Genomic DNA, 18,776 nt, shown 5'->3' with positions numbered 1-18,776 from the left:
TTTGTGTGAATGAATATGAGTATAGTTCTTGGAAATGGAGGTTTAATACAAGTATATTTTAAATGTTTCTGTATATGGTGTAGTGTTCACATATTGTGGAGCTCAATGTGCATGTTGAGGTCTTGTAACTGTGGAGGAGGTGATGTATTTGTTGCAGTGTGTGTTGTGAGTCTGGGACACTCTGAGAGTTGTTATGTTCTTTCTTCCATCTCAGTTAGAATAATAACTCAAGGGAGACAGAGAGGACACAGCTGTATCATGGCTGGTGATGTTGGGCTTTTCCAGTCCAAACCTGTCCTTTAGTGCTGTTCACTACAGTATGTTATATAACAGCATCCATTACAGCACTACCTTTAGACAGTATAAGAGACTGTTGCACAAAAACACCACTGTACTTTACTAAACTAGACTGCATTAAACTTCACAATATGTTACATTACAACATGCAACATAAAGATGTACCAGTCTTCAGTATGTTACACTATAGTAAGCTATAGTATATTATGGTGTAATACAGTTCACAGCACAATGAAATGTAGCACATTATACTATACTGTACTGCACTGTATAATACACTGACACAGCATACAAAACACAGTGCTGTAATGGTTTGTTTGAGTGTTCATCTCGGATGAGAACAAGGACATAGAGATCCATCCAGTGTGGGAGTTGCTTAGGGTCTTCTCCCACTCACTGCCTAATACCATCCTTTCTGCCTGGCCCTTCCAGCTTCCCAGTGTGCCCTGATAATACATCATGTTTCCAGATCTCATTATCCAACCTCTACTTAGTCTTTTTAATAGAAGTCTCTCCACTAGTACATTCCTGAAGCCTGGAAAACAGCCATTAGAATGCCATTCCACAAGGGTGGCCTGATCACAGACCCTGGTAACTGTAGACCCATTAATCTCACTAGCATCATATGTACCATCTCAGAAATCATTAAGCTGGACATTTAAAATCTCTTAACCCTGGGCCTTCATCAATTCAGAATTATCAAGGGAAGATATGTATCTTTAGCCTAATGAATTATTATTTTTTTAAAAAGCCACTGAAGCAATAGATAGTGGTTATGCAGTCCTGGTACAGAACCCAAACTTGTCTGCTGGGGTCAACAGTGCCACTGGGCTAGCCAGCTCCCTCTATGATGGCTGAAATGGCTTCAGTTGCTCAAACCTATACAATCTGTCTGACCTTTCTAGTTTCCCAAGCTACTAAATGAACTCATGTCATTGGCGGTGTACTCAGGACTTTATCCCTCTGCTCCACAGAACCTTGCTGACTTTACTTGATCTCGATAAGTTAAACAGCATAATAACAAATACTGAAGTAAACTGCTCCTCTTTCAAAGTAAACAACCAACAATGAAACAAAGAAGTGCCTTTTTATTATTCCCTTCCCCTGCATTCAGGATATTCAGTTTGCTAGAAGATAAGTTCACATGTACTGAGGTAAAGAGCTGCTTTTTCAGCGAAATAAGCAGGTGTTTGATTCTTCCCTTTCCTTCAGAATGTTATCCCTCCAGATGAACCCAAACAGGGGTGTAGTCCGTAGCGTCACCTGCTAGTGGTTGTGGACAAGGTGAACACACTTCTTTATTAGCACTCTGTTTCTTTATTGGTTCTCTGATTGAGTTATTATTGCTGGGTGGCAGCAGTCTGTTTTAAACAAGTGCCTGCAAAAAAATCCATTAGTGTTGTACTGTGAGTGGTTTACTGGTCTCACTTTGATTCTTCTCAAAACGTTGTATCGTCTGTCGTATGTGTCTTCGCTACCATAACATAAAAGTATTATGCATATTTGCAGGAGTCACAGTATTTACTTCAAAGTTCAGTGTTGTAAATTCAGACTCATGCCTTATATACTTACATTGATGAGTCTGCCACCTATATAAACGGTCTTTTGGCTTTTCCCGGTTAGGGGCCGCCACAGCGGAACTCTGGTCCGCTAATGATTGGCAGTAGATTTTTACGTGCTGGCTTGCCGGGCCTAACGCACAACCTTCAATGAAGGAATGCCCATTCACGCATGTCGACACACAGAAGACGCTCCAACTGAGAATCGAACATGCAACGTCTAACTGTGAGGCAACAACGCTACCGCAGCACCACCACCGCAGTATGAGTCTGCCACCTATATGAAGGAGCAAAAAACTTAGATTTGCTAAAAAAAGTTATCTAAACTAGTTCTGAAACCCTGCATCAGTGCAGCTTTTCTGACATTATTAAGGAGTTTGTTCCTTAACGTTCAACTCTTATGTAGAAGACTCTGTTCTAAAGTTTGGATTTTGCCCTGTCCACATGCTACATTGTGAAAAATACCGCATTGTTCTAATAATGGTATTCTGAAGTTTAACAAATGCCTTAATAAAGGCACATATTAATAACCTACTGCTGACTGTGACCAAATTCATTTCCTGCAGACTACTAAAGTAATCCATATTTTAATCATTATTTTATGTGTGAAAACTGTTAGGTGTGCTCCAGTGTATTCAAGATTAAGTATATGGAAATGAGAACCCATATTCAATATGCAGTCTAAATTTTGCCATACATATTTGTAACAACACACAGAAGATTTTGAATTTGCCGTATGATGTCCTAGGCATATAGTGAGGTATGCCGTTCTGTATATATTTTGCACCTGTGCATTAAACTATAAGATTTTAGAGACCACAATACCAAAGTCCTTGTAGTACTCAAAGAAAAACACCAAATAAGAGGCAAGCAGGTGAGATAAAAAGAAGATTCCTTTAATCCATACAAAAACTTGCGTTCTGGTACCTCGGCAATTTGCCTTCAATGGAACACTAACCATGTGCACACATCGTCTTTTTATATTCATAGCAATTAATTCATTAAATAATTGTTACAATCATCATTATTCAATTATTATATCAAATACACTTAAAATATATAGTGCTTAAAGTATATAGCGCATTCAACCACAGTTACCTAACATCTTAAATACTACATACCCGCTATAATGTGCTGCTAAATTCCTATAAATACTAATATATATAAATAAATTCATCTAACTATGATTTCAACATATTTATATAATTAAATAACATTTTTGTATGAAAAAACCCAACACATTATTTACCAAAATATATATGTTACAATAAATAAATGCATATAACACTTAAATACATTCAAATATATTAAAATGTTCAAGTTTCATCAATGTAACATAAACCATTCAAAATTACTCTATTTTATACTACAAGTCCACTCTCTAAATTCATTCCTCTTGGATATAGTGTATGGTAGCCTAAAATCATTCTATGCTCTAACCTATTTAATGCAGTTTTAAAATTCCCTGCACAAAAATGAGGCCTAGCCAATACACTAAATAAGAAACCATCAGTATTCCCATTATGTACATTAATAAAATGTGAAGCTACTGGACTATCCATATTTCTTCTCCTAATATCCCCTAAGTGTTCCATAATACACACTTTAACCCTCCTGGTAGTCTGTCCGATGTACCATAAAGGCATTTTAGGCTACCATACACTATATCCAAGAGGAATGAATTTAGAGAGTGGATTTGTAGTATAAAATAGAGTAATTTTGAATGGTTTATATTACATTGATGAAACTTGAACATTTTAATGTATTTTAATGTATTTAAGTGTTATATGCATTTATTTATAGTAACATATATTTTTGGTAAATAATGAGTTGGGTTTTTTCATACAAAAATGTTATTTGATTATATAAATATGTTGAAGTTATAATTAACACAAAACCAAATGCAGGGCTGCTATCAGTCGAGGCAGGAGACTCACGTTAGACGTAAAGTAAGCACAATCCAAACACCAAATGCGTGAATCTCCAGTGGCAATAAAACGAAAGTCAAATGTTCAAAGAATCATCAAATCAGAATGCATTCATAAAAATAAGTATAATTTATTCCAACGAGTAAGCGCTTTCGCCAAAGGCTTCTTCAGACTCTTAATACAAAAAATAAAACTATAAAAATCACTTTTAAAACTTCCTTGAAGTTGCTATTGGACATTACATGTTTGCTTGTCACATGTTATGCTGTCTTAAAAAGACAGGAACTGAAAAGTATTAACATCGGCAAAAGCATCAATACTTAAAAAATGGATGCTTCCATCAAAAATGCATTCAATAATCAATATGTCCATACAGGAAAGTAAAAACATACATAACCTCTGACTCATTCTAAAGTGTGTTAAACATTTTACAACGTCATTAATCGTTGCTACATTTACTAACAACTCTAGCTACCTGTCACCTAACGGTTTTATAAACTTAAAAAACCACAGAAAAACAACTTTCGTGATCACGTTTCACTCTGTTGGATTTGTACTAAAACATGTAATACGATTGTTACACTGCGACTTCACATAAACCAAGTGAATGAAGTGAATGAACTGACACAGTGAAATCGCTGATCAAAGAAATAAAAGCGTACCTTTACGCCAATTCAACCTACCGAGTAAAGTGTGCTTTGCAATATCCCTCAGCAATAATTCAGAACTCATTGTCGCTTAGACAAACTGGTGTCATGAAATTAAAAATGCCTAAATGGGAACATCCTAGATCTCAACAAAGCATTCTGTTTACGGTGTGTAAAAGACGTACTCTGCAGAAACTTTGTATGCAATTGTGTTACAACCTAACTTCATGTGCAATAGTAGTTCAGACAACGGAACACACATTTTTTAAAGAGCTTTGAGCATCTACCTAATGGTATACGAAAAAATATTTAAACAACTAAAAAATAAAAACGACCTTATTCTCATGCATTATCGTGCATAAATTAAACAATTGATGCACGTACGATGATGCCCTACGAGCATATGTCGGTCTCAGAGTATAATAAATTTAAAACAAAAATTCATGTTCATACTTGTTAATGTATTTGTTAAAAATGGTAATGAAGATAAATGGATAAAGATACACATAAAAATGACACAAAAAAAACACACACAAGATAAGTCCGTGACATAAAGCTCTAATAAGTTCAGCATCCCTAACTTGTGATATAAGCAACTGATCTCATGTAAAATGTCTGGCACTCTGTATAATATCACTTTAAGTTCTTATTACTCTTGTAAAACAATAAATAGATAGAAAATCCGCAATAAATATAGATCTGTACATGTAAGTATATTACTTATCTATTCATTGATGTAATTTTTAGGGCTCCTTATTAACATCTCTGTGAATCCCTATTCCTTCTTACAATATGAATTACTACTCAAGTAAAAAACAAATACAAGTAGAATGTCTACAAAACGACCTAGAACTATACCCAGAAACAACTGATATTATTTGTTGGGGAGCTATCACTCTGAGATCTGAAGTCTGGTCTCTAATATGAAGCTGAAACTCCAGATTCCCTACATCTCTGTATGTCCAACAGTTCCTAGAGGATATAAATGAGAACATATTTCCTCATGACTATATGATTCAGATCAGTTATACTATAAAAGTAGTTATCTTAGATCTACAATGACTAACCAATACACTAGTCTACATTGAGAAGTACAAGTTCGTCAAAAACGGGGTTCTTAAATCCCTTATTGCACTATTTATGAGTGAAGACAGGTCTTATCATCTACGTAACCTTCTACTTTTCAAAAATGGCTTTAGTTGCACTTTATCGTTAAGGCCTGGTGGTCTATCAGACCTTAATCTTATAATCCATCGTGTTTCTTGTTCTAAGGTTTTGTTAATTAAATCACCACCTCTAAAACCTTCAAAAACACGTTGAATGACACAAAATTTGAAATTATGATTGGTGCCTGCTAATCTATTGTGTCTGGCTAGGGCATTGGTTTCAGTGCCTACTCTGATGTGATAAGTATGTTCCCTAACTCTTTCCTTAAGTGATCTATTGGTTTTCCCAATATAATAACCATTACAGGTTGTACAAGTGGCCATGTATACTACATTTTTACTTTCGCAGTTCGTGTTAGTTCTGAAGTTATAAGTGCGTCTTGTCACAGGATGCTCAAAGATGGTATCTTTATTAATGTAGATGCATTGCTTACAATGACCACAAGGTACAGTGTTATTATCATCTGTTGGCCTACTTTTCGACTGGTATTTAGGTCTGCATAAAATGCTTCTTAAATTCAGATGGTTTTTGTAGGCTACACGTGGTACTGGGCCTACTATCTCACTGACATCCCTATCTGATTTCAGTATTCCCCAGTGTCTATTCAGAGTTTTTTTCACCTCCAGGTTCATCTTACTGAAAGTAAGATTAGCTCTGATTTCAGTTTTCAAAGGTGTTGGATTCTTCATATTTCCTTCCTGTGCCATAAAATATGGTTTAGCGGTGCTCGTCCTTAAATTCTCCACTGTATTGACCATGTCTAATATTTCCTTTTCTTTATAACCCCTTTCTAAAAATCTATCCTTCATGTCCTCTATTCCTTTATCATAAAACTCTTGTTGTGAGTTCAACCTTGATACTCTCATGAATTGTCCTTTAAGGACATTCTGAAATACATGTCCAGGATGCATACTATTTCTGTGTAGTATGTTATTCCTTTGGCAAGCTTTCCTATGAATTGTTGTATTGATCAGGCCATTGGACATCCTGAATACTTCCACATCCAAGAAAGGTATAGTTTCATCTGAAAAATTCATAGTGAATTTTAGAAAGCCCGTCGTGTTGTCCAAGTAAGATACTAAATTTTTAAAGAGAGTTCATCGCCCAACCATATGAGGAAGAGGTCATCTACAAAGCGGCAATACATACCAACATACTCATTAAAAAGTGGATGGTCATAAAGGTGAACATCCTCCCACCTCGCCATCACTAGGTTGGCGTAGCTATTTGCACAGGATGTGCCCATAGCTACGCCATCCCTCTGTAAAAATATAGTTTCTTGAAATACAAAAGCATTGTTGGTCAAGACAGTCTCAAGTAGCAATGCAATAAGGTCAACTTTTTTGTCCGAGAAATCGGAGTGTATCTTCAAATATTCAGTTAACATTCTTATCCCTGTGTCATTAGGGATTACTGTGAATAAACTGACTACGTCTAGTGTCACAAAGAAAAAATGTTGCTGTTCACCTAAGGGTCGAGTTTGAGAATATAAATCTAAGAGAAACTGTTTGCTGTCTTTCAAAATTTTCTTGTTTTCACTGACTAAGGGTCTTAGTACACTTTCCAAGTAAATAGACAGAGGTTCAGTGACCCAGCCCTACCCTGCAACAATGGGTCTTAGCGGTGGATCTATGCTGTTCTTATGGACTTTAGGAAGTCCCTGTATAATCGGGATTATGGGGTTATTCACCTTGAGGTATTCATAAAGTTGTTGAGTTATATCCAGAGACATAACTAGGTCATCTAAAGTGTTGTAAACACTGAACACCATTTCTATTAAAGTGTCTTTGGTTAGTTTGGAATATGTATTACTATCATCTAGCATTTGGAACATTTTGTCAGTGTAGTGTGTATCATCCATGATGACCACGGGGCCACCTTTATCAGCTGGTCTTATTACTATAGAACTATCATCTTTGAGTGAATGTAATGCTTGTCTTTGCTTATAGTTCAGATTGCGTCCGTGTCTTGGTGGTACTTTCTCCTGATAGCATTTGTATATGTCATCTTCCATGACATTACCAAACACCTCGATAGTTGGGTGAAGTTGAGGAACGTAAGTACTGTTTGGACGGTGCTTACTCTTTTCTAAGCTGTTATCAAACTGTCCAAACTCTAACCTAAGTTGCAAATTGCGAATGACCATTTTAGTTTCTATAATAGTATCCACTAAATCACTGTTCTTTGTGGGAATAAAGCCCAGTCCTTTACTTAGGACCTGTTTCTCATGTTCATTTAAAGTCCTTCCGGACAGGTTCATAATTAATGATTTTGTCTCCCCCACATTTTCTTTATCGTGGGGCCTGCTTGTTCCTGCTCGTCTATTGATCCTTTCCTCTTCTGTCTCCCCCTGCTGGTAGACCTTCTTTTGTCCAAAAAATGGTTTTGGGCTATGGGGAGGGGGGCAGGCAATATATTTGCATTCAAAATAACACTATTTGACTTCGGTCTGACTACTGCTGCACCTGACCTCTGTACATCTGTTATGCAGCCTGTCAGACCTTCACCCAAGACAGTATAATTGTCTCTCCCATTTCCTTGTGTCCTATTTGGGCTCTCAGTATCCGTCTCTAAAGTGTTCTTAGCTAAAACATGTTGATCAGGTCCTGTGCTTACACTAGTACCTAAAATATTGGTAATGTCATTCTGCTTATTATCTACATTGATTCTGTTTAACAATCTACTTTCTGAAGTGTTATTGCGTGGATGTCTATCAGAATTAATTATAGGTGTACTCAATATAGCATTCACATAATTATTACCTGAAGTGCCTAAAGGCCTACGTGTAGCATTTGAGCCCTGATTATAGTGTAAATTTGAGTTCATTTCCCTAGGCCAGGTAAAGACATTATTGTTCTTGAAGTCTCTTACGTCCCTAGTAATCTTAACTTTCTTTTGGTCTAACAACCGTTTCTCTAAAAACAGAACATCCTCAATTACTTTCCCTAATTTTCCCATACACACTTCATTGTCAGCATATTTACATTCAAAGTCTTTGAACAAGTTGTTTACAGTCAATCTCAGTCTCTCCTCCTCAAAATGTTCCAAATGCTAGATGATAGTAATACATATTCCAAACTAACCAAAGACACTTTAATAGAAATGGTGTTCAGTGTTTACAACACTTTAGATGACCTAGTTATGTCTCTGGATATAACTCAACAACTTTATGAATACCTCAAGGTGAATAACCCCATAATCCCGATTATACAGGGACTTCCTAAAGTCCATAAGAACAGCATAGATCCACCGCTAAGACCCATTGTTGCAGGGCAGGGCTGGGTCACTGAACCTCTGTCTATTTACTTGGAAAGTGTACTAAGACCCTTAGTCAGTGAAAACAAGAAAATTTTGAAAGACAGCAAACAGTTTCTCTTAGATTTATATTCTCAAACTCGACCCTTAGGTGAACAGCAACATTTTTTCTTTGTGACACTAGACGTAGTCAGTTTATTCAGAGTAATCCCTAATGACACAGGGATAAGAATGTTAACTGAATATTTGAAGATACACTCCGATTTCTCGGACAAAAAAGTTGACCTTATTGCATTGCTACTTGAGACTGTCTTGACCAACAATGCTTTTGTATTTCAAGAAACTATATTTTTACAGAGGGATGGCGTAGCTATGGGCACATCCTGTGCAAATAGCTACGCCAACCTAGTGATGGCGAGGTGGGAGGATGTTCACCTTTATGACCATCCACTTTTTAATGAGTATGTTGGTATGTATTGCCGCTTTGTAGATGACCTCTTCCTCATATGGTTGGGCGATGAACTCTCTTTAAAAAATTTCGTATCTTACTTGGACAACACGACGGGCTTTCTAAAATTCACTATGAATTTTTCAGATGAAACTATACCTTTCTTGGATGTGGAAGTATTCAGGATGTCCAATGGCCTGATCAATACAACAATTCATAGGAAAGCTTGCCAAAGGAATAACATACTACACAGAAATAGTATGCATCCTGGACATGTATTTCAGAATGTCCTTAAAGGACAATTCATGAGAGTATCAAGGTTGAACTCACAACAAGAGTTTTATGATAAAGGAATAGAGGACATGAAGGATAGATTTTTAGAAAGGGGTTATAAAGAAAAGGAAATATTAGACATGGTCAATACAGTGGAGAATTTAAGGACGAGCACCGCTAAACCATATTTTATGGCACAGGAAGGAAATACGAAGAGTCCAACACCTTTGAAAACTGAAATCAGAGCTAATCTTACTTTCAGTAAGATGAACCTGGAGGTGAAAAAAACTCTGAATAGACACTGGGGAATACTGAAATCAGATAGGGATGTCAGTGAGATAGTAGGCCCAGTACCACGTGTAGCCTACAAAAACCATCTGAATTTAAGAAGCATTTTATGCAGACCTAAATACCAGTCGAAAAGTAGGCCAACAGATGATAATAACACTGTACCTTGTGGTCATTGTAAGCAATGCATCTACATTAATAAAGATACCATCTTTGAGCATCCTGTGACAAGACGCACTTATAACTTCAGAACTAACACGAACTGAAAGTAAAAATGTAGTATACATGGCCACTTGTACAACCTGTAATGGTTATTATATTGGGAAAACCAATAGATCACTTAAGGAAAGAGTTAGGGAACATACTTATCACATCAGAGTAGGCACTGAAACCAATGCCCTAGCCAGACACAATAGATTAGCAGGCACCAATCATAATTTCAAATTTTGTGTCATTCAACGTGTTTTTGAAGGTTTTAGAGGTGGTGATTTAATTAACAAAACCTTAGAACAAGAAACACGATGGATTATAAGATTAAGGTCTGATAGACCACCAGGCCTTAACGATAAAGTGCAACTAAAGCCATTTTGAAAAGTAGAAGGTTACGTAGATGATAAGACCTGTCTTCACTCATAAATAGTGCAATAAGGGATTTAAGAACCCCGTTTTTGACGAACTTGTACTTCTCAATGTAGACTAGTGTATTGGTTAGTCATTGTAGATCTAAGATAACTACTTTTATAGTATAACTGATCTGAATCATATAGTCATGAGGAAATATGTTCTCATTTATATCCTCTAGGAACTGTTGGACATACAGAGATGTAGGGAATCTGGAGTTTCAGCTTCATATTAGAGACCAGACTTCAGATCTCAGAGTGATAGCTCCCCAACAAATAATATCAGTTGTTTCTGGGTATAGTTCTAGGTCGTTTTGTAGACATTCTACTTGTATTTGTTTTTTACTTGAGTAGTAATTCATATTGTAAGAAGGAATAGGGATTCACAGAGATGTTAATAAGGAGCCCTAAAAATTACATCAATGAATAGATAAGTAATATACTTACATGTACAGATCTATATTTATTGCGGATTTTCTATTTATTGTTTTACAAGAGTAATAAGAACTTAAAGTGATATTATACAGAGTGCCAGACATTTTACATGAGATCAGTTGCTTATATCACAAGTTAGGGATGCTGAACTTATTAGAGCTTTATGTCACGGACTTATCTTGTGTGTGTTTTTTTTGTCATTTTATGTGTATCTTTATCCATTTATCTTCATTACCATTTTTAACAAATACATTAACAAGTATGAACATGAATTTTTGTTTTAAATTTATTATACTCTGAGACCGACATATGCTCGTAGGGCATCATCGTACGTGCATCAATTGTTTAATTTATGCACGATAATGCATGAGAATAAGGTCGTTTTTATTTTTTAGTTGTTTAAATATTTTTCAGATACCATTAGGTAGATGCTCAAAGCTCTTTAAAAAATGTGTGTTCCGTTGTCTGAACTACTATTGCACATGAAGTTAGGTTGTAACACAATTGCATACAAAGTTTCTGCAGAGTACGTCTTTTACACACCGTAAACAGAATGCTTTGTTGAGATCTAGGATGTTCCCATTTAGGCATTTTTAATTTCATGACACCAGTTTGTCTAAGCGACAATGAGTTCTGAATTATTGCTGAGGGATATTGCAAAGCACACTTTACTCGGTAGGTTGAATTGGCGTAAAGGTACGCTTTTATTTCTTTGATCAGCGATTTCACTGTGTCAGTTCATTCACTTCATTCACTTGGTTTATGTGAAGTCGCAGTGTAACAATCAGATTACATGTTTTAGTACAAATCCAACAGAGTGAAACGTGATCACGAAAGTTGTTTTTCTGTGGTTTTTTAAGTTTATAAAACCGTTAGGTGACAGGTAGCTAGAGTTGTTAGTAAATGTAGCAACGATTAATGACGTTGTAAAATGTTTAACACACTTTAGAATGAGTCAGAGGTTATGTATGTTTTTACTTTCCTGTATGGACATATTGTTTATTGAATGCATTTTTGATGGAAGCATCCATTTTTTAAGTATTGATGCTTTTGCCGATGTTAATACTTTTCAGTTCCTGTCTTTTTAAGACAGCATAACATGTGACAAGCAAACATGTAATGTCCAATAGCAACTTCAAGGAAGTTTTAAAAGTGATTTTTATAGTTTTATTTTTTGTATTAAGAGTCTGAAGAAGCCTTTGGCGAAAGCGCTTACTCGTTGGAATAAATTATACTTATTTTTATGAATGCATTCTGATTTGATGATTCTTTGAACATTTGACTTTCGTTTTATTGCCACTGGAGATTCACGCATTTGGTGTTTGGATTGAAGTTATAATTAGATGAATTTATTTATATATATTAGTATGTATAGGAATTTAGCAGCACATTATAGCGGGTATGTAGTATTTAAGATGTTAGGTAACTGTGGTTGAATGCGCTATATACTTTAAGTGCTATATATTTTAAGTGTATTTGATACAATAATTGAATAATGATGATTGTAACAATTATTTAATGAATTAATTGATAAGAATATAAAAAGAAGATGTGTGCAGATGGTTAGTGTTCCATTGAAGGCGAATTGCCGAGGTACCAGAACGCAAGTTTTTGTATGGATTAAAGGAATCTTCTTTTTATCTCACCTGCTTGTCTCTTATTTGGTGTTTTTTCTGAGGACTGTGATACTTTTTCGTGGTTTCTTCCTTGTAGTACTCAAACCTATTAACAGCCGTATTATTTGTATTATAAGGACACCAATGGTCTTCTTTTCTGATATGCATGACTGCACATTTTAAAATTGAATTCCATGTAATTATTGCTAGACCATAGCTCCAAATTCTCTTATAGGGTTGCCACCTTTTCAAACGACCAAAGTGGGACATTTTTGGTTCAAATGTCCAATTTTGCTGGACAAAACATACCCACGGCCAGTACAAAGGACAGAACTTCACTTTTTTGCCTAAATAAAAGCTTATTCTTGTAACATTTTAGTCGCTTATTCTGTTTCTTATAACATTTAGGTGTTTCAAATACAGAAGAACTGTTTTATGCAACTATTACATAAAATATAGGAAATATTTTTGTCCTAAAATCTCAGGACATTTGCCATTTTTTCAATCTTTTTGCAGGACACAACTGCCCAAAGAGGGACTGTCCCTTGCAAAGTGGGACAGGTGGCAACTCTATTCTCTTATTGAGATTGTAAAAGGTTATAGCAATTCATATTAGTTATTAGAAGAGCAACTTTTGCATTGTCTGCAAATTTGCACACTATGTTCACTATATATTGGTATCATTACTAAGATGTACTATGTTAGGTATGTATACCATAAATATGTTAACAAATACAGACCCATTGCAGATTTCCTCTGAGGGATATTGCTTTCAGTTTTTGAAACTTTGCCACCTGTATGTACATAAAATGTCCTATTGCAAAGCTAATTTGCATCTGATTTCACAATATAAAGATTAGTGTTGCAGCCCTATAGCTGAGAAACAGTCTTACTGTGTTGTATACTATAAAATGCATTCTATTAGATCAAGAAATGTAATGTCAGCAAGTAACTCCAGTTCAGGAACATACTTTCAACCTGAGAAATTCTAAGGTGTTAGTAACACTGCAGTTCAGGGCAAACGCTTGAAAAACAGTACCATGCACCCCAATCCTAGTAATGGAAATATGATAGAAACAGAATCAGTAACTACCTAAATCCAGCATTTCCTGGCCTTTCTGTGAAGTTGCCAGCTGCTAAGTATTGGCCAATGTTACAGTATGGTTTGCAATCATCTCTGATGTACTGACATCAGCGTCTTCTGCTGAATACTAGACACTTTTACTGCAGTAGTTAAATAGTGTTGTTTTCGATATTCTAAAGTTCGCTATTCTGAAGTTTCATCCTTTTGCAATTTCAGTGTCTTGGACTTGACATTTTGAATTTTGACCTTGCAAGATTTGTAAGTTCTGACACGGAATATATTCAGAGACTCAAATATTCTGAATATGGAAACAAAAATGAGAGGCCCCAACACTTTGAAATCCAAATCTCTGAAAATAAAAAAGTAAAGAAAACACGCACTGTGCCAACTATATAAATCGTAACTGCAGGTTCATATCACAGTGGGTAAATGGCAAGCACCCAGTTCTCATTCTACCATGATCTGGTATATGTTGTGGGTTTTGACCTCTTACCATTGATTTGAGATTAGGTACTGAGAACATTCAACTTTCTGCATGTATCCCATGTGATTGTTTCATCATCGAGAGAACTGTCACATGTGCATGGAGAAAGGAGCAATCTTCTTAGATTGAATCTAAAAATATTTAAAAACACAAAAGAAAAATATTTTTGCAGGTGGGTCAAGCTGTCTCTGCACCCCCACACCTCCTGCAAGTTATATATAGCACTCTGAGATTGCATAATAGTGAGTTAAGTTTAAATTTCAAGACCCCACTATATGTCAATCTCACATGTATATTAGCCGAATGACTAAAAAACAAGTTGTAAGAGTGTTCGACTATATGTCAATCTCACATGTATAGTAGCCGAATGGCTGAAAAACAAGTTGTAAGAGTGTTCGATCTTGCAGTCTGCAACTATGTTTATGTATATATATATATATATATATATATATATATATATATATATATATAGGTCTACCTGAGATGGTTGACAAGCCATTTGATCGACTTTTATTTGGTCGACAATTCATTTGGTCGACAGGCAGATTTCCCCCCCTCCCCAATGTTGTGCAACCCTGGAGTTGATATATATAGTTAGGGTGGGTGTGGCGGGCACAGCTCCCCACATAAAACTGCTTGTCGACCAAATGACTTATCGACCAAATAAAAGTCGATCAAATGGCTTGTCATCCATGTGAAGTAGACCCATAAATATATATATATATATATATATATATATATATATATATATATATATATATATGTATATATATATATATATATATATATATATATATATATATATATATCGAATCTAAAAAGATTGAATAACTATAAAAATTTAAAAACAAAATGTTTTTGTGAGGGTTCAGCCTCCCTGCTTCTCCCACATACCCTACTAACTGTATATACCAATTCTGAGATCACACAATAGCAGGGTAAGGGTAAATTCCCAGACACTGCTATTCCGCAATCTTGCACAGAAAGGAGTTGGGCTGAAAAACTGGTCTGAAAGAGCATTTTCTCTTATGAACATTTGCTCTTACAGTCTGCAACCATACATATATGTCTTAATCTATCTTTATTTTGAATATATAAATATGCTGATGATTGTTAAGATTGGCTTCATTATCCAGAGTAGTAATGACATCCAGCAATTAAACGCATATCTTGCCAGTTTGAATAATTGAGCTGCAGACGGTGTTCTGACCGTTAGCTTGGAGAAATGTAAATTAATGTATTTTTCAAACAAAATCTTAAAATCACTTATTTTTTTATCTTCACTTTATCTCAAAGAGGTTGACACCTATCAAGATCTGAGAGTTAATGTTATCTGCAATCTGTATTTTTAAATGCACGCTGCTACTGTCGCCACAAAAGCAACTAAGCAGATGGGTTTTCTGTTAAAGAATCTAACAACAAGAGATGCACATTTTCTAACTGAGGAATTTAAAATTTATATAAGGCCAGTTATTTAGTACAACATAACATGTTGTGTTTATTCAACCTCAGAGTTAAACAGACTGGAACAAGTTCAAAAGAGATTCACTAAAAGAATAGTTTGTGACAGTCATCTGCACAACTTTTCTAGATCCAAGTACCTGAACTTATTCTCTATCATTTACAGGCATTTGTTAGGGAAATTTATTTTAGCCTACAAAACTTGTTTAGATAGCAATTTGCAAATTATGTTTGATATAGAAATTAATAATAATACAAGAACTTTGAAACACAGTAATTTGAAATTTGTCACTAACATGGTAACACACTCTGTTAGACACTCTTACATCACTGTTAAGATGACTCATCTTTGGAAGAACTTATCAGTTCGCATAAGATCTGCTGATGGACTGGGCAGTTTTAAGTGAGGATGGGATGCTTGGGCCAGAGATAGGACATATGGATCTCCATTACTGGAGTCAGTACTCTTAGATGTCTCTTGGGCCTAAGTATGATATAATAATGATAATGATATATGATTCCCTTATGCATGATCAAACTTATTTAACATCAAATACAACATGCAGACAAAAATAAGATCGACCATACATAAGATCGAATAAAAAAAAAAATCTAACATGTGAAAGACTGAAAAAAGAAAACAGATTCCATTCCTGATCTTTATGCCCCCCATAACACTAGCCTTTAATTTGTCTGAATAGTGGCAGTGTTATGGAAAGAGTTTTTTGTAAGGTATGGTTTGGTGTTAGGGTTGAGGTGGGGGCAGGGTTAGTGTTTTTTTGCTTGTCAACACATGGTATTTAGAGTGCCGACATTTCAGTAGGGAGCCATGTGTGTATAGAGCTGCGCATAACTGTTTACAGATGTATGCCCATATCTTGGCCTGCTTTTTTGTAGTTCCTGACAGCCTTTACTGCTGAAGTAAAATACTGACACATTTCTCACTGTTTTTTTTTTTTTTTTTTGCTATCTTATTTACTGGCAGTTTGTAAGTTCTCAGGGCTTATATCTGCAGCCTTTATAAATGATGCCTGCAGACCCTACTGTCTTTATCTCAGTATCAGCAAATAAGCATAAAAATGCAATTAATTTATTTTCATCAAGCAGAAAATACAAATGGAAATGGAATTAGATTTGTTTAAAGGACTGGAAAATGTTTTAATCTTTTTGAAAAGCAGTGAACTTTTCTGAATTAGTGGGACAGCTGGGACTTCTTCAGGTTAATGGTTTGGGACCATATGTGGCCCTTGTGCTAGTGGCTGACCATTTATCTTAATATCATCTACAATAATACAGACTATGCTCCGTTATTTTATTTTATCACATTTACTTTTTTTTTAATGCAGTATTATTTTTCTTTCTGTAAACCATTGACAAAATTACAACTGCATCAAAAGCAAAGCAAAGCATTCCAGAGTGCAAGCTGAATATACTTTTGGCACATTTTTTTTCACTGCTCATCCAGTAATAAGTATTTAATATGCTTCATTTGCCATGTTTTGCCATTATTATGTTTTCTTTTTGTACCCCTTTTAAATGGGTCTGGTATGTCTTAATAAGACTAGTTTTCTGTCTCTGGCTTTACTTAGTTAGAAAAGCACATTAAAAACATGTATATACTATCCATTAACCTTTAACTGGCCTTCTGTTATGTTTTCACCTGCCTCTTTCAATTTAACCTGTCATGCAGTTTCTTAAAATTCATTGACTTCTTTTATTCATCTTTGTTTTTCTGGAAGAGCTGAACGTCTTTAAAAGGAATTACTACAGAGTAGTTATAGGCCCACCTACAAACCATTACTATATTTATTGATAGTAATCTTGGTAAAATTTGCATTGCTTTTGGATGGCATAGGCTTATCTGCAGTGTGTAACAACAGCTATAGATAGTCTTGTTAAATGTTACATTGCTTTTGGAAGAGTTTTCTAATATCCCTAAATGGACAGTTTTATTTTTTTCCTCTATTCCCTAGGAACATCGATTGTGTTTGACATGAGCCTCACGTACATCCTTGTTGCTCTGATTGCTGTGATATTAAATAATGCGCTAGTGGAAATGCTGAGCCTGCACACTAGAATCGCTGTTGGTGAGTTGTGCATTTAACCTTTGTACTAACTGCAGTGGAACTTTGAATTACAGTAACAGTAGTGTTTTTATACAAACAGGCAAACAAAAAATGCATTTAAAAATTATTCACTCTTACTGCATTTACTAACACTTATTTGGAAACAAAAAGGCAGAGATATAGCTTGACAGTGCATTTTCATAATTTTACTGATCTGTCAAGATCACAAATGATACAGCTTCTAAAATGGGGAGGAGATAAAAATGGGGCAAATACAGGCATATTATCAAGTATTCATTCAGATAGGTTAAAACCATAACCCAAACTGAATACAGGCAATATTTTCTCAGTACAGTCAATAGACACCAGCACAAATGAAAAATGTGTATTTTTGCCTTTTTGTGTAGGGATCATCTGTGCAGCAGAGATGAATCATAATTCAGAAAGTAAAGAATCACTGTATAACTCCAGGCATCATTGAACATATATGGAGATTCCTGAAAAATAATTCAGCTTCACATAGCGTTAAGCAAGACCATCATAGTATGATTGATCATGATGATTTCTACTAAAGAATATGTGCAGTTATGTTGTTTTCTAGAATATGTCTGCGGGGTTAGTATACTTTGGTGGTGTTGAGAAATTGTGGCGAGCCCATTCCTCTAAGTAGCTACAACTTTTCAAGTTCTTTATTTCTTCTTATACTTTTTTATTGCTTTTGATATGCATTCCCCATTATGCAAATAAGTAATATCAGCTATGCAGAATTAACTGATTCTTTCTTCTCCATTTCATTCTGTACAGATTAATTTACTCACAATGAAATTTCCTCTGAAATGTGTCATTGCTTGCTCTCTTGGCCTTTACTGATTTTGGTACTCTGCCCTTTAAGTCGAAAAAGATTAAATTACTGATCGAGAGTCTAAGTGTATTTCCAATTATGTTTTTGCCTTATGGGATAAGAATAGCTGAGTTTTCTAGAATTTGATAGTGTGGAAATTACCACTGAAAGAAAAAAATGTTAGCTTTTGTCAGCATAATTGCTATGTGACTTCTTCGTAGTCATATGCCTAAGGAACTGTGATTGATCCTAAAGATTTTGTGAATTTCAATCAGTGTATCTGATTGTGTGGTGCTCAGTTTCTGGT

General features: G+C 35.3%; 1 protein-coding gene across 4 annotated transcripts in view; it reads left to right on the top strand.

Annotated features, from left to right (window-relative positions):
- Positions 1–18,776, top strand: part of SLC29A4 (solute carrier family 29 member 4) — an 838,710-nt gene that overhangs the window by 544,384 nt on the left and 275,550 nt on the right. For all 4 annotated transcript variants that reach the window (XM_044089484.1, XM_044089483.1, XM_044089482.1 and 1 more), the window contains one exon: positions 17,536–17,649. In XM_044089484.1, the coding sequence (XP_043945419.1) occupies positions 17,536–17,649 (114 nt within the window). The remainder of the gene's footprint in view (positions 1–17,535; positions 17,650–18,776) is intronic.

This window comes from Protopterus annectens, chromosome 12.part0, assembly GCF_019279795.1.
Source record: "Protopterus annectens isolate FY-2018-M chromosome 12.part0, PAN1.0, whole genome shotgun sequence".
NCBI lineage: Eukaryota > Metazoa > Chordata > Ceratodontiformes > Protopteridae > Protopterus > Protopterus annectens.
This window is presented reverse-complemented; position numbering and strand designations above follow the sequence as displayed.